This window comes from Chrysoperla carnea, chromosome 3 (genome assembly GCF_905475395.1).
Source record: "Chrysoperla carnea chromosome 3, inChrCarn1.1, whole genome shotgun sequence".
Taxonomy (NCBI): domain Eukaryota; kingdom Metazoa; phylum Arthropoda; class Insecta; order Neuroptera; family Chrysopidae; genus Chrysoperla; species Chrysoperla carnea.
Genome location: NC_058339.1, coordinates 4,260,541 through 4,284,893, shown reverse-complemented (window position 1 = coordinate 4,284,893; position 24,353 = coordinate 4,260,541). Strand labels below are relative to the sequence as shown.

At 28.6% G+C, this 24,353-nt stretch overlaps 3 protein-coding genes across 3 annotated transcripts; 2 read left to right on the top strand and 1 right to left on the bottom strand.

The window, feature by feature from the left end:
• Positions 1-2,243: 2,243 nt before the first annotated feature.
• Positions 2,244-5,064, bottom strand: LOC123294965 (pickpocket protein 11-like). Its single transcript, XM_044876155.1, has 6 exons — positions 4,748-5,064; positions 4,355-4,520; positions 3,514-3,661; positions 3,234-3,299; positions 2,808-2,945; positions 2,244-2,284 (listed from the first exon to the last, which is right to left on the bottom strand). The coding sequence occupies exons 1-6, from the start codon at positions 5,062-5,064 to the stop codon at positions 2,244-2,246; spliced, it is 876 nt and encodes a 291-aa protein (XP_044732090.1).
• An 8,025-nt stretch (positions 5,065-13,089) lies between these two features.
• On the top strand, positions 13,090-13,995 carry LOC123294963 (sodium channel protein Nach-like). Its single transcript, XM_044876153.1, has 3 exons — positions 13,090-13,347; positions 13,422-13,586; positions 13,804-13,995. Exons 1-3 carry the CDS (start codon positions 13,090-13,092, stop codon positions 13,993-13,995), a joined length of 615 nt encoding a protein of 204 aa, XP_044732088.1.
• Positions 13,996-15,179: 1,184 nt separating this feature from the next.
• On the top strand, positions 15,180-15,726 carry LOC123294962 (pickpocket protein 11-like). The gene is made up of 3 exons (XM_044876152.1): positions 15,180-15,196; positions 15,341-15,429; positions 15,500-15,726. Exons 1-3 carry the CDS (start codon positions 15,180-15,182, stop codon positions 15,724-15,726), a joined length of 333 nt encoding a protein of 110 aa, XP_044732087.1.
• The last annotated feature ends 8,627 nt before the right edge of the window (positions 15,727-24,353 follow it).

Here is a 24,353-nt window from a genome sequence, read left to right as displayed (position 1 = left end):
TTTCGATGTAGTAGCTTTTTGATTATTCGTATTATAAAATAAATTATATAAATTATATTTTACACAAAAATAAAATAAAATTTCTGCAATACTAATTAAAGATGCACCCATACATAATCCGAAAATACCTCCAAATGCGGCTAAAATAAGAATAAATATTATTTGCATGTAAAATTGTTCATTTTCCTATTTTCCGTTACCTAAAAGACCATCCCATGTCATATGAACGTTACGTAGATATTTAGTACATGTGAAATCCTTAAAGTACATTTCAACTGTACTTATATTCCTATAAATCAAATTTATTATTAATAATAGTTTAATCTTGGCTCAAAATATGTATTTTTAAATTATCTTCAACTTTTCCATTTTAACCCGGTCAATTTAAACAAAAAATGAGAGTGAAGTTACATAAAGTCCCAACAAGCTGAATTTTTGTGAAGTTGTTCAAAACATAATTATAAACAATGTCTAGAAGTTCCCCATCATTCCCCTGTAAGGAAAAAATTTAATTCAAGGTCAAAGGTCAAAAAAATGAGTTTTTCGCGATTTTCAGCAAAACGGTACGTTTTATCATAAAAGTACCTCAGACAAAAATTGTAGATCACAAAATTATCTATAAAAAATGTATCAATACTTTTTTTCTTACGAGCCACCGTTTCTGAGATATAACGATTCTAAAAGTTATAAAAGTTGTTATCGTCATAATATGCACACGTTTCCACGCCACCTATGAGGTAGTGTACTTAGCGCGTTTTTGTTAACGTGGTTTCCCCAGTAGGCCTACTCCACGGGTCAGTTGTGATCCTGTTTAATGTAAAACTATTGCAAAATAACGGAAATTTTCAAAGATTGGGAAAGATAAAAGCGATGTAAATGAAAAAAAAGTGTTGAAGTTTATTCGTCTTATTCGTAAGTTTCAAATTCTTGTTCTTCTTCTTGATCTTCTTCTTGTTCTTCTTCTCCTGCTTCTTCTTCATCTTCATTTTGGATGCAAGTAAATTGCGTCAATAGCGATGTATCGCATGATACTTCGTCGGAGTCAAACGAATCCTCCATTGTTTGTGATTCAATATTAGAGCACGACCGCCAATATAATTGCCAAACTAAGCTGAAGTAGTGTATGAGCTCGAACAGCTCTTGCGTAAGCATGACCATTCAGCATTTTTTCTAATGATTTTGACGCATAGATCTCTGCTAGTACTTCTTTTATGCCGCTTCCTTGCATAATATGACCAATTGCTCCCATAAAAGACATCAGTAAATGAAATCCTCCAAGTCTGATGATGATTTTTGATAATTCAGAGCCCTGAGGTGCGGCTGATACAATTTCTCGAGCTTTAGCATACAGGGGCTGGTCGAAAGTCACGATGCATACAGTGTGGCCATACCGTTTTGCATTCTCTAATGCACAAAGTAAAGTCGTATAGATAGTATTATAGTTACTGGCTGGTTGGTAAATAAATGGCAAGAATGAAATTTGAGATTTAGAATAATTCGTATGATTATTTGTTAAACGTTCAATAAAACCATTCCAACCGGGTAAAGACTCATTTTTCCATTTTCCATAAAACCATACTATATCAACTTTTTTGAGAAACGATAAACTATATATATATATATATATATATATATATATATATATATATATATATATATATATATATATATATATATTATATAAAATTTTACAACTCTAGATGTATAAACGTGGCGTACTCATGCATATTATGACGATAACAACTTTTATAACTTTTAGAATCGTTATATCTCAGAAACGGTGGCTCGTAAGAAAAAAAGTATTGATACATTTTTTATAGATAATTTTGTGATCTACAATTTTTGTCTGAGGTACTTTTATGATAAAACGTACCGTTTTGCTGAAAATCGCGAAAAACTCATTTTTTTGACCTTTGACCTTGAATTAAATTTTTTCCTTACAGGGGAATGATGGGGAACTTCTAGACATTGTTTGTAATTATGTTTTGAACAACTTCACAGAAATTCAGCTTGTTGGGACTTTATGTAACTTCGAATGTTTAAATTGACCGGGTTATTTAGTGTTATCAATGAAAATCAATAGTTCCGCCAAAAAAGATTGTTTCGGGGCCAATTTTTGTGAAAGTTTTTTGGAATTTTGTTGTCGATAACATTTCGAAATCTTCCTCCATGGTCACGAAGCGTGTACTTTTTTTTCAAATAAGGGGACTGAACTATAAAGAAATACAATTTTTTAAATTCACTTACATTGGTCCGTTATGTGATTTGAGTGTAATATTTTTATCTAAAATGTTTTAAAATAATTAATTTTATTTATAACGCAAGTGGATGTTCAATTTTGAAATTTTTAGAAATATTATGAGCATGAATGTAGCCCTTTGAAAAGTTACATTCGGGCTTTCGTTTACTGCACTTACTATCCTCCAAGGGTGTCGCCAGCCATCAACAAAATAACTCAAAAACGAAAAGAGATATCGAGCTGAAATTTGTTTAAATCGTGTTCAGTAAGTTTAAGTTCCCTCCAATTGGGTTTTGGAAAATTTTTAGGTAGTTTCATTGATTTTAATTTCCTACTAAACCCATTCGATAATTTTTTGTTTAAAAATTGGTGGGTGCTATGAACCAATTTGTGAATCACTAGAGGAGGTAGCTGCCCCTATCTGCCCCCCTTTGGCGATGCTCATGATGTCCTTCCTGCCAATACTTTAGACTTCTTTTCTTAGGAGTATGTCAACTTAAGTTTATTTGGACATATTTTGTTTTGAAAATAATTTTGCTCAGTGTCGAAAAATGTATAATCAACTTACAGTCAGTTTTGTCTGAAGCAATACTACGTATATTATACCAATATATATTACACCTTGCTAGACATTCACATGATATTCCTGATACATCATCTGCTTGATGTTTAGCGAAATCCTTTGATTTCAAACTAAAGAACATTTCTGAAAATAATGTTATAATAGGGTATTTTAATTTACTGGGTATACCATTTTAATTTATTTATGTGAGAAATAATCTAAAAATATATTTGAGATAGTTTTGGTAGTCGGAAAATGTTAATTATAGTTTATAAAAGATCAAAATAAATTTTGAACGTTAAATATACATACTTTTATTGGCGTTTAAACATTCAAGATCCAACCAAGTACACGTTTTCAAAGAATCTAAAAACATAAAAGACGAAATACTGTTTGCAAAAATTAAGCAATTAAATCGCGATTAGGACTTACTTAATTTTGGATAATAATATGGATGACATTGACATAATCGATTAATTGCTTGAATTCGACATTCTACTAAACATGATTTTGTATTATATTCATAGGATATATTTGATTTTATCTAAAAAATAATTTTCGTAAAATATAGGTTTGGTCGGACATGTCTTTTCATGTCTAGACTAAAAACTACTTTTTAGAAATTGTATAATTTTTCATTTCAACAAAATTTTTTAAATCATTTAGAGAACATTACTAACGATAAATATTCTTACTTCATCATTAAAAATACATCCTCGTTGTGTTTTTGTAAATGATCTAACATCTGAAGAACTTTCAACAATTTCTGGTGTAACTTGAAACGTCTGATGTTGTCCAGGTAGTACAGTCGCTGCAGTAAATGTCAGACTTGGAAATGTATACCATTGATGAATCAAAACCTAGAAATAACATTCTATGATTCTATGATAACATTCTATGATAACTTTCTATGATAACATTCTATGATAAAATTCTATGATAAAATTCTATGATAACATTCTATGATAACATTCTATGATAACTTTCTATGATAACATTCTATGATAAAATTCTATGATAACATTCTATGATAACATTCTATGATAACATTCTATGATAACAATCTATGATAATATTATGGTATATTTCAAACAGTCTCGCCACCTGAGATTGAATTAAACAAGTTATTAGAAATCTTAGTCGGTAATGTGTAATTTTTATACAAAATTAATGAAGTATGTCATAAAATTTTCTCTTTATGTTCATTTACCTTGACGCTATGTGTTTGAGTTGTATAATATTTTGATAAATTTAATGTCAATTTTAAAGACATATATTCTCCAGCACCACTTACATATTTCACAATATTTTTAACATCTGTCCAATTTTTTGCCTTGATTTTTTCATAATAATTAAATGAACAACAAAAGCCATGAATAGAATATACGACATTAAAAATTTCTGAACAATTAACATCGTTATTTAACCATTGACAATCGATTATTAATTTGTCACAAGGTACCATTATCTATGTGAATTCAAAAAATTTAGATAAGAACTATCCCTCAAAAACGCAGCTTTAAATAAAGTTTATGATTGATATAACTTCTTACATATTTCATTAAAGATTCAATTTCGAATTTAAAATTTCGATTCAATATTTGCATAATTCTTATGTAATCTGGAAACAGACTTTCACCACCAATTGTGTGAGTAACTAGATTTGATAACGATCCGAAAAACTTGTCAACGATACTCGAATTAAAACCTTTTTCTTCCCTACAAACAAGAGCAATGTTGTAGAAATGAAATGTAATTAATTAAATTTATTTTTTAACATAACTCGAAATAAAATTACGCCAGATATCGAAAAATCTTTTGCTTAATTTTCGTTTTAAATCCTCAAGTTATAAAATAATTCACTATCAAAGTTGTAAAATGTATTTTTTAAATTTGTTTACCTGAAATTTTTAAACATACATTCTTAAAATATTGTTTAAACTTACAGTTGACTTCTCAATACATTTACATTCTCATCGTAAATTGAATTTGTACAAAGAGTCATCGCTGGAAACGGAATCGTTGATGTTGGATATGATAATGTTTCAATTTCCATGGTTGTTGGGCTTGATTGGAATCGAATCCATTGCATAGCAACTAAATAAACTGAAAATACTATGCCAATAATACATATCAAAAGCCAAAACAACATTTGGGTTAAACTTCGACGTTCAATTATAAATCTATAACCATGTAACGAAGTTGATTTCATAAAATCTTTTGTTACAACGAGTATTCGTTGCGAAGCTTTACTAAGAACCATTTGCAAAATTTACAAGTGCTAGAATGTTACACTTTTAATTTAAAACCCGTCGAAAAACACGTCACATGTTTTAGTAAATCTTGTAAAGTATTAAATGCCACGTAAAACGAAATAGAAATAAATTTAAAAAAAAAAAGAAAGAAATTATTCGTGAAATGTTATTAGGTAATAGTTTAAATAAAATTTGTGATACCGATCTAATTATTTCATGAGTTTTAATGATATAATATTTACATAGTGTCGCACGCAGCGGTATATTTACCCGAAAATTCATACTTGATAGCTATTAACATACTTGGAAGATGGGAAACGAAACACATGGGACGTATGTAATTGGTGAAAATCTTTGCTGAAATTATGCTGAACGAGTTGGTACAGGTTTTTTAATGATGAAACGCCTTAATAGCTTATCAAAAGTTGCCAAGCATGAATTTTCAGAATATGTTGAAAAAACTTATAAATCTGTATGTGGTTTTATTCTTCATAAGGATTTGAGAAATTATTTTATACTTTTCAGTCCGTTATAAAAACATGGTACATTTAAAAATTCTTTTATTTTATTATTAATTACGTCTTTTTCGTTTTCTTCAATTTTCTTTCCTCTTTTTCGTTTTTCTTCTTCTATTTTCACATTTTGTCATCCATTTCTGAGCTATGGTCCAAATATCAAGTCTCGTGCTCATCGGCAAGTTAGTTGAAAATCAATTACAAAACTCCAACCGGACAGTAAATTAACATAATTACTTATTTTAATTTGTTAGAAAATAATATTAAACTTTCAATCCAGAGACTTATATACTCATCTATACAATTATATAAATAAGGTATTGTGTCGTTACTACCGTAACTCCCTGAAATAAAACTCATGCACGAAGTCAATATAGTTTGAGTAACAGCCGATATCATATTATTCAAGCAATAAAAGTTATGTAATTGATTCCATTAATCAAAGTATAACGAACGCACTTATTTTTAATGATTAAATAGCTATTTTTTGTTTAGATTTATAGAAAATATAAAGGTAGGTTTGTAGGACAATTAATTTACAAAATAATTTTCACACAAAAATGTTGGACTTAAAGGGAAAGATATCTCTAATATATCTTGAATTTGATTTATAATTATTTTCGCGTGATCTTTTTGTTATCTGGTATCAAGATATATCTATATAATATTATATTTGAAAAAATATATATATATATAAAAGTAGGTAAGAAACCTATATAAATAGGTTTATGTATAGATCTAATATATTGTAGTCATTCTGTCATTTATATGTCAATATAATATTGTTTGTAATTTGTGTGAAACGATATTGTGTATCTTCACAAAACTTTATTGTAGCTTTTGGCAGAATTGTCTTTACACAAATACTAAATACAGAGTCCTTCAAAAATAGGGTAGCATTCAAATAGCTTTAATAGTATTTTAATCATATGTCTTTTCGTTGCAACTGACGTGTTTGAATATTCAAATACTATGATTTAGATAGCTGTGCATACTAGCTTTTGTCCACAGATTCGCTCGTGATAACGATTCATTTCAATGTGTTTCATAAATGATACATTTAGTGAATCATTGATTCATTTAGAGACTTTTATCTTACTTATCCCCGTCTATATACCACTCGCAAAATAGACAATGGCAACTGTAAAGATCCATATGCTATCATTTAATCCGTTTATCTTCGCTTAGTCCTTTAATTATCAACTTTATTTCCATCTCCTTCGTAAGTAGCCTGATAGTAAAATTGGGACTATTGAAAACTATTGATCCATTTCCTGTTTTCATAAGTAAGAATTATTTGCGTCAGTTTACGAAATTAAAAAAAAATTTACGAAAGTTACGAGAAGTACTAGTCTATTCTCATCTGTTAGTCTTAATTGCAACTACTGAAAACGAGCCCACTTACTGTTTTAATTAGTACGAATTATTATCGCCAGTTGGTAGGGTAGCAACTTCCAGATATCAATACCAAATTTGAATGATTCTGGTATTCAACTTTCAACTGCCTGTAGATTGTTCCTCGTTAATCCTACATTCAAAAACAGTGGATGGATATGTTAATCTTTATTATTTGGCAAAAATCTTCTACCAAATGAATAGGATTTAATTATTTGTATGACACTGTAATCTTACACATGGATACGTGCAAACACATATATGATAGAGAGATGACACCATCACGTCTTTTTAGGGTGATCCATTTACTTGACGGTTTTCAAATATGTTACTTGTTTAATGTTACCTATTAGCACGGAGCATCGTTGATGAAAGGTACAGTAGCGTTGTTATCTTATAAAATTTGTAATAAAGCATATGTCTTATTTAAAATATGATTAATTTTCAATTATTTATATGTAAATGGTATAGAAATGTCCAATTAAAATTATTGAAAAAATAACAATTAATTAAACTTGTTGCATTAGAAATTGTGAAAATACAATTATATTAAGTAATGTGTCGTTACAATGGTAACTCCCTGAAATAAAGCTCATGCACGGAGCGAATATTACACATACTAGAAATACAACACAGTCATATGTATTCGCTATGTATATAGTTATATATAGTTAAGGACATTTCTAATATTCACAAATATGTTTCGAAGAAAATTTTATCAATGTATCACGTTGACGAAGAAATTGACAGAATCTATTCTGAAATAGATGAACAATAAACTTCAGTATTCATTTTTAATTGATATTTTGTTTGAAATATTTTAATCAATATCCACATAAGAATACACCTGCGTTACTTGTTTTACAGTTTTTTCGTGGTAAGAATTAAACGTCGAAACTAAAACATCTGAATGTTAAACAATAGATCGATATTTATAGTGAAATATATTACACTAAAGGATATAAATGAGTTAAAAAAGTAAAGAAACTATATGATTTTTTTTTAAAACATTACATTAAATTTTATTAGAAAATTTCACTATTACTATACTTTTTTTTTTTAGAATTTTATGATATTTTATTATCGAAAAATTCCAACTGTATTTAATTATTATACGCTAAAATTATCAACATTAAATTGCACTTATATGTTTTTGAGTAAACACAAGGTATTATTTTTATAGACAATAACTAAAAGGTTAGGTTTATATTATAATAATATTCGTTCATATATGTTTCTAAATTGGAGCGAAAATGTTTAATAATGCCATGTAACAATTTTACTAATCAGGCTATGCTCTCTGATATTTTCTATTATTGATAACTGTTATTGATTTCTAAAATCAGTAGAAGACCCGAAGTCAGTAGTTACAATTTCGACTATCAGATGGCAACACATGCACTTACCATTTTTTAAGGCCAATAAAAATATTCAAATTCAAATTAGATAAATCCCACCAACAAGCGATAAAAATTTGTATTATTAAACAGGAAGTGGACCACTTTTTCTGTAGTTACAATTTAGACCACCTGATTACTTACCATTTATCAATACCTAAAGATACTGAAAAAAAATTTCGTATGGCAACACTCAATCCATCGGATTACATGATTGCTGAAAGAAAAATTATGGTCAGAGCGTTAGTCGTAGTCTCGCACACCTAGTCCATATTGTACCTATCGTATAGCATTGATTCATATGCGAATTTTCGAAATCCATATAAGTGTAGTTTTACTGCGACGGACTTCAGGGCTTTAGATTTAAATACAGCTAGTAAGAAATAAGAGTGGCGTTGGATTAAAATATACCTAGTCAGATTATAAAATGCTTATGTTGTACTTATTGGGTGTTATCTGCAGCAGAAACAAAACAATTTTCTTGAGCATTTATATTGTAAATATATTTTATAGTTGCTCTTTGTATTTTCTGTACAAGTACCTACTCTTGTATGCTCAACCCATAACACCATCTGGCAAGAGCACAAATGCGAATATTTATTTATAATTTTATATACAGAAAGTAAGGTATGTAATGTAAATTATAATTATACGAATAAGGTTTGAACTAACCTTACTCCAGTGCCATATACTTCTACTAATAAAATTTAAACTGTAATCTTAAATGTACATTTAATATACATATAATAGTGCTTCTATTTCTCTCAAATTAGATGAATTTATATGATTTACTGGAGCTTTAGAGACAACAATACCACCTATTCCTAGCTTTTTACTTAACGAATAAAAATTCCTGACCCATACTGAGAAAAAAAAGGTTGATTAATGAAAAATTTAACGATTTTCGACGTTTTTCCACAATTTTTTGCCATTTAATCGAAAACTATCCATTTTAGAGAAAAAATAGCTCAGTCCAAAGTCATCGGGCGTAAAATTTTTGATCGATTTGAATATATAAACTTTTTCTTATCTTTCATATTTTGTGAAAAATCTACATAAATGTGCAATTTTTCATATTTTTTGAAAAAATACTTTGAATAAAAGTTATTAAGCATAAAATTTCATATCTATATGCTCATTTTGATTGTTTCTAACCTTTTGAACTTTCGGAAAATTCGATATTTACGAGTAAAAGGTCAAAATTTTGGCTTAGGTTGCGTTGCAGCCTCCAAAACTTCTGTAAATTTGACCTAATTTAATGGGAGTATTTTATAACGTTACAATCCAAAAAGTTAGTATTTTTTGAAAAAATACTTTGAATAAAAGTTATTAAGCATAAAATTTCATATCTATATGCTCATTTTGATTGTTTCTAACCTTTTGAACTTTCGGAAAATTCGATATTTACGAGTAAAAGGCCAAAATTTTGGCTTAGGTTGCGTTGCAGCCTCCAAAACTTCTGTAAATTTGACCTAATTTAATGGGAGTATTTTATAACGTTACAATCCAAAAAGTATGAATTAAGTATTTTATAAAATTTTTAAATAATTCTATTTTGTTAGAATATAAATCTAAATAGGTATTTTTATCGTTCAGGAATTCCTAATTTGGAGACTCATTGAATTTTCGAAAACATAATTTGGATTAAATCACGTCAATAGAATCATAAGAGAATTAGAATCTTCAAAAAAAGTCAGCATTAGCCTATGGAGACCATTAAAAGAATGGACTTATTTTGTTACCATAACTAATGGTTTCTGGTATCGATGTGGCCCTTAAGTTGTGAAGAAAGAAATCATAATATTCGATAAAAGAAAGCATCATACAAACATTGTAGCTACACCCACTGCTGTCACTATAAACCGATAAATGAATTGTTGTTTAGTCATTAAAAATAATTAAGTTATATTTTGATTAATGGTAATATTTAACATTCTGCTATAAAGAATATTATTTGAAAAATATAACGAGTAAGTCCACCTCTATATGTAAACTTCTCTTAGTCAATAGAGAGGTTGTAGAACAAAATGATTTTTAAAAGTCTAAAAAATTAAAATTAACAAAAAATTGAATATCAATTTGTCTTATTTTCAGATCCATTCTTTACAAATCCCGTTCGATTTAGAAATAAAGAATAAAAAGTTGTTGAAGGTAAAAATGTCAATTTAGCTAGAAAGGATTGATTTATTAAATATGTTTATAATTCATTATTAATACTATTTATTGACATTAGAAAATAAATCAAATATAATTACATTTAATGCAAAAAATCAAATAATGTAATAACAATAATTTCAATGTATACAAAAATCAAAACAAATAGAAATGCTAAGAAAATAAAATTACATATTAATTTTTAAAAAATCAAGTGAAAACAAACAATTGACTGACTTAACCGTTTAAATATCATGTATAGACTACGCAATCGTTTGGTTTGTTACGTCATGTAACACACACACAAAGCTGATATTCCCATATAATACAAACTATATTATTTGCGCCCGCTTTATACAAATTTGTACAAAAACTGGAGCAATCAAGTTTCTATCAGTATCCGGATTATGAATCTATAAACATTTCTGAACAAGAATCAATTGCCAAAGGTGATCTCCACATTTTGCAAACTCAAATTTCTGCAACTGCTGCTTTATAAAAGGAATTGGCTTATTTATAGTAAAATCTAGTCTCTAAATTCTGAAAATTGTAACAATTTTCATTAATAATCAAACAAAGTGACATAACTAGATAATTAAATGTGACGATAAAGACGATTAAATTATTTTACAGGTTTTGGGTAGCAAATATGCGTTTCAATCACTCCTAAGTGACCTGTAATTGGATAAATTTGTTGATTTTCTATTAATTGATTTGATTAATTATCTCGGAATATATGCATCAGATCCAAATTTGATAAAAGGCTTTTTCATTCGTCTTGTTAAGATTAATTCAGTAGTGTACTATCAAATATATCGCTGTCAAATTTTTTTTTGTATATGTACAGACGATTTTCGCATTTGGAAATAGTTTATCATATGGATGTATTCAGGTTTTATACATTTTCCCGTGTACTTAGAATAGAAGTAAAAATATTCAATTGTAATTATCATTAAACTTCATCAAATATTCAGATATATATCAGAACAATAATCATTTTTAATTTAATGATATTATAATAGTTTGTTTTCAAAATTCATTTCTATATTTTTTATGTCTTTTAGTGAGTAAATTTCTTAAACGACAACTATTTAATATAAATAAATCGTTTAAAGATTTATTAAAATGTTTAAGCATTTATAAAAATTTAAAACATGTGAAATACTTTTTGAATAATTTCAAATTAAAAACGGAATCGGTAACCAAACTTGTTGTAACTAAGCACTGTTAATGCTTTTGTGAAAATGGTTCTAAATGTGGCCTGTAAACGAATAATTACAGTGACTAAAGATTTTTTGGAAACAACTTCTTTACATGGCTATAGATTTATAACTGAACGTCGAAGTCTTACTCAAATGTTCTTTTGGCTTTTGATATGTATTGTTGGTTTAGCATTTTCAGTGTATTTAGTTGCTATGCAATGGATTCGATTTCAATCAAGCCCAACAACTATGGGTATTGAAACATTATCGTATTCAACGTCCACCATTCCATTTCCAGCGATGAGTCTTTGTACGAATTCAATTTACGATGAAAATGTGAATATTTTAAAAAGTAAACTGTAAGTAAAAAACATTTTCAGGCCTCTTTATATGCACTTACAGACAATAAATTTTCCAACAAGCTTTTTATGAATTAACAGCAGTACCTATTTTTATAAAGCTTATCACTCACTTCGAATTATTTATTACAAAAAATTAACTGTTAAAATATTAAAATAAAAGTTTTATTTATAGGGAAGAAAAAGGATTTGATTCTTATTATATTGAAAGATTTTTTCGATCTTTACCAAGTCTCGTTACACATAGCACAGCTGATGAAAGTTTGTTTCCAGATTATATAAGAATTATGAAAACATTGAGTAATGATTTTAAATTTACAATTGAATCTTTAATGGAACATGTAAGAAATTTATAAATTCATATATTTAATCCGTCAGCATTCGCGTCAATCGTTCGGTAATCATTACCCGCTTGAAGAGAGATTTGCTCACGGTTCTGGACAATCGTCAATTATTTCATTCGTTAAATATTCTTTAACTTTTGAAATCATCAATATCAATTCAAATATCTGTTCTCACAATTCTAGACAATTTGGTGGGAGCGCAAATAAATACATTGTACATAGTAAGATGTAATATAATGCTTTAATTATTTGCGTTTCCACCATTTATTTCATAACTTTTAACTTTTTGATGCGGAATCCTCAAAAACATTTTTAGTGGACTTAATTGTGAATCTTAACCCTTGTCGAATTCACTTGAACACCGATATAAAGTAGACTCTCGGTCTAAATTTGTTCCGTTTAGAAAAAAAAAACAAATTAGATATTACGATTTAGTATTGTTCATTTTGTAAATTGTAAATCATATCTGTAATAAAATTGTCTATAAATAAAGATAAGGTTTATATTTATCACTGTTTTAGCCACGGGTCCCTAACTGAGGCATTCCGCACGGGTCGAGCTAGTTTTCTTTGATTTTACTAAAATTAATAGTTCTTTTATCCACATCATTTTTGAACCTCTTTTAAAAGGGTTTTTGTAATGAGCAAACTTTGACTGTATATAGATAATGGTTCCATGTGACAAATTAATAATCGATTGTCAATGGTTAAATAATTATGCAAATTGTACAGAAATTTTTAATGTAGTACGATCTTTTTATGGTTATTGTTGTTCATTTAATTATTACGAGAAAAATATTGAAGAAAATGAAACTGATATTAGAAAAACTGTGAAATATGTAAATGGTGCTGGTGAATATATATCATTAAAATTAACATTGAATTTATCGAGCTTGTTTTATGGAAATCAAACAAGTAGTGTTAAGGTAGGTTCCAACAAAATTCCCAATTTACCGTCTTGAGACGAAACTACAGTAAGATTAATATATTATATCTTTAGACTTTAATTCATGAATGGTATACATTTCCCAGTCAAACATTTGAAGAAGCGACTGTACTTCCTGGACAACATCTCACATTTCAAATTATACCAGAAATTGTTGAAAGTTCATCAGATGTGAGATCATTTAAAAAATCACAACGAAGATGTATTTTCGATGATGAGGTAAGACCTTTTTAAATAGTCACGATTTCTTTCTTAAATTCTTTCAAGTTTGTCAACACGATAACTGAAAAACGGAAAGTGATATCAAGCTGCAATTTATATAGGGAAAATTTTTATCACATCCTCTTTCTCTAATTCAATTGCATACTTATTCAAACCTGATAACGCCTTCTTGGGCTATTAATAAATTTTCTCTCAATACTTAATTATTTTTCAGATGAAATTAAACATCTCTTATGAATATAGTTATAAATCATGTTTAACTGAATGTCGAATACGTGAAATAAATCGATTATGTCAATGTAATCCATATTATTATCCAAAACTAAGTAAGTTTAATCGTTGTGAATTAATAAGCAAATTAAGTATTTTTGTTTACTCATTTATTTATATGTTTCAGATCGAATAAAAACATGCAATTGGTTTGATCTTGACTGCTTAAACGACAATAAAAGTATGTAAAATTTATTCTTATGTATATAATAAACTATTTATTAGTCACTCCGTCCACTAGTAACCAATTATTTATTTACTGTCCATAGTAAAAATTCCCTTTTTATATAAGACTAATATTAACAAAAATATTTATCATGAATGGAAAAAAAATTACTGATTTTGATGGTATAAATTTCGATTTTTGCCCCAATTTCCTAGATCAATTTTTGTATTAAATAAATACGCATTTCGACTACCAAGTAGTCATCATCAGTTACTGTTATTGTGTATGTTACTCGTTGCTAATTTAGTGGCGGACTGCAGTCCTCATCAAATAATTAATTCTTATACAGATTATTATAGTATTTTTATCCAGTTTACCCTATGTAATATTTCGAGATAGAAAGCACAGTTTTCCCTTATGATATAATGATTAATAGAATTATAACATCTATGACATATGTTGTAAACAATTTCATGTGGACGACGGGGTGTAGCAACCATACAGCGTAAAATAAAAAATTAACATGATGATTAATTAACAAAATAATTTTTAGAAATGTACTATAGTTTAAAATTAAGTGACTATAACAAAACACCAAGAGATGATGAGTTAAGAGGATTAACATGCGATTGTTTAGCAAGATGTAATACATTTTGGTATAATGTACGTTCTGTTGCGTCAGAAAAATCTAATTGTAAGTTGATTATTTATTTTATTCATATGCTTTTATTGATAATCATGAATCTTTAAAGAGAATTGAGAAAAAAAAAAATCACGTACCAGGACTCAAACCGAAGGAATCAGAGCCAACTTGGTTTCGTTGATAAAATCTAATAAATTTTCTTCAAAATTGTCTCGTAAATCAAAAATTCCACAGAAATTATTTTTGAAGTCTTTCTATACGTAAACAGTAAATTTTGAGTTGAATTTCTGTAAAACTTAAACTAAGAGATTGTATTTTTTTAAAATTAACAAATTTTTTAAAACCATTTTTTGCCTCTGATTAAGAAAACACTCTCTTATCAGTATATTTATTAGATTTTCGTTTATCTTATCTGATAATTTTACAAGACACAATTATCCTTACAAGAAAGTACAGGCTATTCCAAAAAATAATTCTAATTAAAGTTACTTTTTTAATTTTAGATAACAGTATGCCTACTGGAACGATGTAAGTAACGTACAAAAACAACGTACTATTCAATAGTTTTTATTCCCATTTTTCGAAAAAAAAAATCATAAACAAAACGGGAATAAAGGATCTTGTAGAATTATTTGCCAAATTTGTGTTACTAACAATATATTTTATTTTTAGGAATATTAGTACACTTGAAATGTACTTCAAGGATTTCACATGCACTAAGTATCTCCGCGATGTGTATATGACATGGGACGGTTTATTAGGTAACAAAAAAATTTTGGAAAATTCATTAACAAAAGTTAATAAGTATTAAAGGATTTGCTTCCATTTTAGCTGCATTTGGAGGTATTTTTGGTTTATGTATGGGTGCCTCTTTGATAAGTATTGCAGAAATATTATTCTATTTTTGCGTAAAATACAACTGTTATAATATATTTTATAATAATAAGGAAAAATCTACAGCATCAACAGTACGAGCATTTACTTTATCGGAAAGGTTTATTAAACCAGGAGAATTAACATTTCAGCGTAAAATCATTCCAGATATAATTATACAATAAAATAATTTTCAAGTATTCACTTCGACAAAAAATAGTTAGTTAAGCCAAGGCTCTAGTTTTTAAGGTATACATTTTTGGGTTCTTGGCCAAATAACAATCTCATTCTTAACTTTAAAATGGGATAAAAGCAAACCTTAAAAGTTGATCCAGTTTTTTGTTTCTTTTAACTTAGTTGAATTAGTGAGTAAGATGATATTTTGCTTAAAATAGTAATTACTTAGCACAGGAAAATTTGAAAATTCTAAGATATGACAGCTTGATTGAGAAGTATTTTCATGAAAATGATTTTGATCATGGAAAAAATTCTTTAATAATAATAAAATATCAAAATTTTGATATTTGATATCAAAATCAGGAGACGCGAAATACAATGTGTATGGTCTACCGTCATTGTGCTTATTATTATTACTTATACATTATACCGGGTGTTTTGCAAGTACCACACGCTTTTTATACATCAGATAGAAAATAAAATTCTAAGACGAAAAGACTTTTTTCATTTTTTGATCCGATGCACGGATAATTAGCTATTAATTAAATTAGATAGCCAATCAGAAGCGTTGTAATTGATAATTAAAACCACTCTACTCGGACTGAGACTGACTAATTAATGATTTTTGATAGATTAATAATAAATCTGTATATATAAAAATAAATTGCTGTGCGTTAGTCTCGCTAAAACTCAAAAACGGCTGGACCGATTTTCAAATGTTTTTTTTTGTTTTTTTCGCTATAGTTCAGGGATGGTTTAGAAAAAAAAATCATTTTCATTTTAAAAATTGATTACCTTTTGTTTCGGACAGTTTCTTAAAAAACTAAAGTAATAAAATGAATAACAAATATCTTGGGTCTTTGTCCAACTTATTACTGTGTGTCCGAAACAGTAATGAATCGTAATTGAAATGTAAAGGACAATTTCGGAATAATTAGATTCAATGCGGAATAATTTCAGAGACTAAACGGAATGAAAATGTTGGCTCTACAGTTAGATTCATAAAATATCTCGAAAATTACTCATTTAATGGTCAAATAAACACGATTTTTGTAATTTTCGGGTCAAAATTACCTTATAAACTTAGTTTTATCGAAATCGGAAACAAAAATTTTTTTTACACTTTTTGCAATTTGTAAAAATCGAAAAAATCATAAAAAATTCAAAAAAACACAATTTTTGTAATTTTTTGTTGGGTTGGGTTGGGTTAGGTTGGGTTAGGTTGGGTTAGGCTGGGTTAGGCTGGGTTAGGCTGGGTTAGGCTGGGTTAGGTTGGGTTGGGTTGGGTTGGGTTGAGTGTGGGGGTGGGTGTGGGTGTGGGTGTGGGTGTGGGTGTGGGTGTGGGTGTTGGTGTTGGTGTGGGTGTGGGTGTGGGTGTGGGTGTGGGTGTGGGTGTGGGTGTGGGTGTGGGTGTGGGTGTGGGTGTGGGTGTGGGTGTGGAAGATACGTACAAGTATACTGCGAAGTTATACTATTTATCTATATTCAGTTTGTAAAACATAACCAAAAATTTCAAGAAGAAACTCAAGAAGAATGTTTGTCATTACTTTTGTTTTATTTGTGTTTATTCCCATATTGTTTATATTGTGTATGTTTATTAACATACCCGTGCGCCTGGCCTTTACGATGACCATAAAGGCATAAACAAATCGCAAGGTCAGTCGTTGGAAGTTTGCGGGATTAATTTAGAATTTCCATGCTTCTCGCATGGACAACTATATGTCGCGTGTTCACGTGTAGGAAAGCCATCGTCTTTATATATTTATGCTCCGAAAAACCAAACTAAAAACGTAGATTATCAAAAAGCATTAAATTGAATAGATATATTTATTATGTTTTGTTATGTATTGATTATATTTTGTTGTGTTAATAAAACACATAAAACATGTTAAAATGACCAACAAGTTTCATTTAATAACCTAATACCATTTTAACCGTAGATAATACAACCAGTGTTAATTTTTGACAAAAATAAATTAGAGTTTAAAGGTTGACATAATCACGAACCAAAAGTTGTAAAAAAAAAAGTTGCAGGTGATACGAAGTTCACCGGGTCAGCTAGTTGTTAAATAATTATTAACTTATCTATTTTTCGTCTTGAATTTTATTTTCAACCTATGCAAAAAAAAGCGTGCGGTACTTGCGAGACACCCTACATATTACCATGGTTATTATTAATAACAATTTTGAATGGACTATGCACACATGCATGTCACATATGCAAGGTGGAGATTACTATTCACAAAAATTTTAGCAATTTTTTTTATTATTAAATAGTTTAAATATTTATGAATAAAAAAAAATTTTTTTTTTATCCAAAAATTATTAATATTTTTTAAAAATAATAAAATATATTCAATAGATTGGAAAATCATGAAAATACGAAATTGGTTGTACACCAATGAACAATTTTATTTTACGAATAAATAAACAACTTTATTCACAATTTTTATTGAAATAATTTTTAAAAATATCTTTCCTTACAAATAAATGAAAACCGTAAAGATAATAACCTTTGTTTTCAAAATTTTTCTACTATTTCTTCTTCTAGAATACAGAATAATTCTTCCAAGAATTTATTGCATTAAATTAAATTTAAATTAGCAATATTTCAAACTAACTCGATACCCCCAAGCATCGTTGGGATTTTAGTAAAGATTTGTAAACACCACCGTGTTATAGAGGAGGATAGGATCCTTCACCTCCTTTGCATAACACTCGAAATAATGGTAGGGATTGTTTTACACAGGTAAAATATATTTACAGTTTTCAATTTTTTTTAAATAAATCGGTAGTATGAGCTATATTGTTGTAGAGTTTCATTCAAATTCATTGGGTAGTTTTTGCCTAAAAGCGTAACAAACACACAAACAAACAAACATCTTTACTTTCACACTTTAATCAACTTCTTAATTTAAAGTGTTATTCTATATCTTGGCGTTTAGGATCTTAATTGGCTAATAAAAAAACCCCAAGAACTAGGTCTAATCTAATGTCAGAACATGATGTCATCAAACTCGATATTTACGTGTATAGATTAAAATAACCTACCCTGTATATATGAGAGTTATGATTTTATGTGGAATGTGTGTATGCGAATATATACAATTAAAAACATACCAACATACGAAAGCTGTTGTTAGTTCGTTTTATATCTAATAGATGGTACCATGGTATTATGGAGCTACAATAGAGATTGAGGCAGTGTATAATCTAAGAAATAAAGCCGGATAAAGGGCAAAAGGTTGCAATTCTATGGAACAATATGGGACCCGTATCAAAATTTTCGTATGAGTTTGAAGTCATATGGATGAGAAAGTTAATTCTGCTGAAATATCGACAAATTTGAGAAAACACCCATTAGACCTTATATTTTAGGCTATTTTAAACATTTTTTTTTTGTGAAATTTTTTCTTAAATCTCACTTTTTTTGAGATACAAGCTATGGAAAAAAAAAGAACGATTACTGTGTGGCTCCTATCAAATATTTGATTTGAAACTTATCGTATCTCTCATATTTTGGACTATTTTAAACAATTTTTGTGTCTTGGCTTTTTTCCTCTGGCCTCACTGTTTTTGGATATTGACAAAACAAAATTGACTGTTATCGAATGATTGTGATCAAATATTTGATTTATAAACGATTCAGTTCATATTTTAGACTTCATATTGGAATTCATATTTGGATCAAATATTTGATTTTCAGACTATAATATGTTTGCGCTATAACATTTTCGAGATCGTATATCTATTGTTCAGTAGAATTTCACCCTGAAATGCTTCATTTCCTATACAGTAGTACAAATGCTATCAGTAGAATAAAAATATTTCACATAACACTAGTGCTTAAAAGCTAACCCAGATAGATGTTCGTGGCTCGATACGCTACATATTCTATTAAGTTGACTGTATATAGATTGTAATTTAAAAAAAAATTGCTTATAATTTAGGTATTATTCTAAATAAACAATAAAAAAAATGTGATCACTTGACTCCAATTTTAAGAACATTATATTTTTATGAAGACTTTTTGTTTTATAAAATACAATATTCTGTTAATTGAAATATGGACTATTCAAGCGAAATTTTTGAAGTGGAAACTTCTATAAGCGTAAAATCTTGTGGTTTCGCGGCATTAACTTGCTATGAATATAGTTACAGATATAACACCGTAACGTAGGAATCAAAACTTTTTTTTAATTGAAAAAATGACATCTATGTAATAATAATTAAAGCTATAAAATTAACTATTAGGTAAGTGATTCTGATCTTTGGTAATTTCTGATTATTGTTCATAGATGGCGTTAAATATTTCGCGAGCTAAATATTATTTAACTTTATTATAACCGTATATAAATTTATTTCTTAACGCACTTGCTATTTAAAAATAGTGTGGTGAGAATTGATAGTGGAAATATTAGAGTTGAGAGTGGAAAAATTTCTATCAAGTTTTTTTTTATTTATTGAATACGACTTATATTAAACTAACGAAAGTACACAAACAGGTTCGAAAATTTCCGAATTACATATTTTTGCTTACACAATTACTTTCGTGATGAGAGAAAACTGTAGATATGAAGATAGAAAAAGTTTCAACCACATAAACCATTTGAAATGTTTCGAATGGTGCGGTATGGTATCAGAATGCATTGGAACCATTATTATAAAACATATTTCTTAGTGTGTGTGTTGTATTTTTTTTTTGTTTCAAAATTCGGACCATCGAAGAGAAAATAAAGCAGCTTATATATATTCTGTTATATTTCGATATATATAATTACAAATGATTTTATCCTTCTCTGGTACAATTGTAAAATTTGAATTTTGGAATAGAGAATGGTAAACATAATATCAAAAGCACATATAGATATATATTTTTTTCTAACTCATGCGCACAATACACAATATCGATCTTTCAAACGTATCATACACACAGCATTGTAGTCGCAGAAATGAAACACTAAAAACACGGTCAAAGAGCCAAAAATTTGAAACAGTAAATCGAATTTGAATACGGTTGTCGGCATTCGATTCATGCATTTTATAATTGAATTTTAATTTAACCGTAAATATACTAATTTCAAAATATTCTATTAATAGTGATGAAAATGATTCCAAACTTGTTACACGGAGGTTTTTGGGGTAGCTAGACACGAATATCGCGTCAAAATAGGTCTACAAGGTAGCTGTGCCCAGGGTATCCCGAGTTTTTCGGGAAATTCGTTATAAAATCGGTCCAAACTCATTACTCGGGGGTTCCAAACTCGATTTGGGGTCGCTCAGCACGAATATCACGACGTAAGTGATCTCCAAGGTACCTAATGCCCAAAATAACCTTGGCACAAGTTACTTGGTGAACGATTTTATCGCAATATTCGTTTTAACGTTCGCAAAAAATCCCTAGTAACGAGTTTGGACCGATTATTTAACGAAATTCCCGAAACCTCGGTATACCGTTTACTCTGGGCACCAAGTATCTCGGAGACCAATTCTGACTTAATATTCGTGTTCAGTGATCTCAAAAACCTCCGAGTAACAAGTTTGGAATCATTTTCGTCACTATTAACCGAATATTATACCATGCATATATGAAACATACATAGTATATTAAGTTTAGTCCCAAGTTTGTAACGCTTAAAAATAATGATGCTAGGAATAAAATTTTGTCATAAAATCACCTAATTAGTCCATTTCCGGTCCGTCCGTCCGTCCGTCTGTGGACACGATAACTCAAAAACGAAAAAAGATATCGAGCTGAAATTTTCACAGCGTACTCAGGACCTAAAAAGTGAGGTAAAGTTCGTAAATGAGCATCATAGGTCAATTGGGTTTTGAGTCCGTAGGATCCATCTTGTAAACCGTTAGAGATAGAACAAAAGTTTAAATGTAAAAAATGTTCTTTATCAAAAATTAAACAACTTTTTTTTGAAACATTTTTTCGAAAACATCACTGTTTACCCGTGAGGGCGCCAATTAGGCGGAAATTTTATAATATGTACTATACTTGATTATTAGTTATGTATGTGTCACATGTTTGTATGTGTTATGTGATAAAGAAATCAACACCGATTATGCATGGTATTTCAACAATTAACTCAGTCAATTGTTTGTTTTCACTTGTTGTGAATTTAATATATTTGCGGTTAATTTAAAATGCATATTATTTCCTGAAGCTCTAACGAATCGAATGCTGTAAAACCGCATTGAAATCCGACTTGATGTGTCGTAATTTTTCGAACTTCATTGCATCGTTTCTGCGACTATTGAAACATTATTATCAAATAATACTCGGGTATTCCCTATCATGTATTATTAATATGTATACACCAAAAACGATACATTCATTCTTTTCTATTAAATATTCTTATAGAATAATGTCGACTTCTTCTAATATGTATAGAAATCACTCTATAGCAATACGATGAGAATACGTTGATCGTTTAACATTTCGTTAAGGATTTTTTACGGAAAAATTTTGCAGATAGCGCGCATATCGTTACTTACAGCCAACTATAGAAAACCCTGCCACTAGGGGGAATTTTAACGTCATAACTCCTGTATAGGAAACAGCATGGAGCTGCTATATGACCAGTGTGCTGCAGTTTTTGAACGGACTGTGTTCGTGAACGGATTATCATAGTGACGTAGAATTTTTCTCCTATATACGATAAATATCTATACATTTCGAAGTAACATTATTATATTTCTATGTATAGTGAATATATACCATTTATATGTGCTATTCCAGCATGCACTATTGAAAAATCGTTGCAGTGAGTCCCCGATAACGTTTTTATTTGCTTTCGCGCGTTTTATATATATAAAAAAAATACAAACTAATTTAATTTTCTAATCGATTTTGTTGTAAATATTTATTTAAAATTTTTTAAAATATGTGTTTTATTTCAATTCTATCGAATTTTATTACAATGTACACCGAAAGAAATCCTAGTTGCAGTAACTTAAAATAAAATATTGTGTTCGAATTTAAAAAAAGAAAATTTTGTATGACATAAATTGTTTTGAATGCTTAACGTGTGATATCGAAACAAAGTGAAGTGTAGTTATTAATTCAAGTGCTAAGTGTTTATTTAGAAGGTAAATTTGCAAAAAAATAAAATAAAATGCATGGTATTAAAAAAAATCAGAAACATATTATTCCACATCTGACCTTGACCACATTTTCAATTATATATATTGTTACCACATATTTTGTAATGTGGTAAATCTTATTCGCATAAATAGTGCAGTAAAAAATGTTACAAAAATCGAGTAACTTAGGAAAATTGAAATAAATCGCTCACTTTTTTGTTAAAATCTGATGGAATGTATTTCTTAGGTGTCGAATATCATTCGAGTTAGTTGCGCAAATGTTTCAATTTGTTAATAAACAATAAATTGTTAATTAAATGAGAAGATATCCATTTAAAAATTGACTTAAAAATACAATTAAAAGATAACTTGTACTATACATGTATAACATATACGTAATACAAGTTGAATATTTATTAATTTTTTAAGTCAACTTTTACATTAACTATTTTATTTCATTATCAATTTATTGTTTACAAGTTGAACCGTTGAACTTCGTTTCACCTACAATTTATTAAATTGTAACTATTGATCCAGCGATTATTATCAGATTAACTAACCTGCAGCTCCAATTCATTAAAAGCTTTACTATGCTTGCTATACGCAAAACTTAGCCTGCCCGATAATGACAGATTTTACTGCTATCTCTTGGACAGGTCTTCCAAGATTGCTGAAGCTCGGTGCGCTCGCAAAAAGCTATAATAAATACCTATTAATAATAAGAAAATACCTGAATAATAATTAATCTCAATTCTACTCAAATACCTTTTCACAATTTTACATAAATATGGTGGACGCGCAAATAAATACCTTGTACAGAGTAAGATCTAATATAATGCATTATTTCTTTCCGTGTCCACCATTTATTGCATTTCATATTTTATCTTAAATTTTCTAATGTTTTGTTTAATTTCCTTAATTTTTTCTTTCATAAGAAACATATTTCATCAGGTTTTAGCAAAAAATAAGCATTTTATTCCATTTTCCTTAACCTGTTAAAACTTTGACTGCACTAAACATTACTATTTAATACGCCACAAAAAAAAACACAACTTAATATGTCATAAACATATTTTATCCTTATCATTCGTTTATGTTTATGTGCCCAATTTGAAAATTACTTTTAAGAATAAATGTCACTGACAGTCAGAGTTTATAACGACAATCCGTTTGTAACAATTGATAAGTAGTTGAAATAATAAATGTGATCATCTGAAATTAATTAGTTTTAAGTTGAGCAATCGCGTTAAACAAGGTAAATTAATATTTACCTGCTGTAATATCTTATGCGGCATTTACTTATTTGCTTGTTTTTGTAAGAATATGCCCTAGAAAGAGCTTTAATAATCTAGTTTCACATAAACATAAAGCATAAATAGGTGATAATTTTTTGCAAGTTTGTTATCTTAGTTCTAGTACAAAAATTTATAACAAAATTAAGCTTTTATTATATTCAAAAATAGAAAATAATGTTTTCTATGAGTTTTCTATACATGACTATTTGTAAAAGCTAGAGGCGTTCAATTTACAAGTATCAAGAATG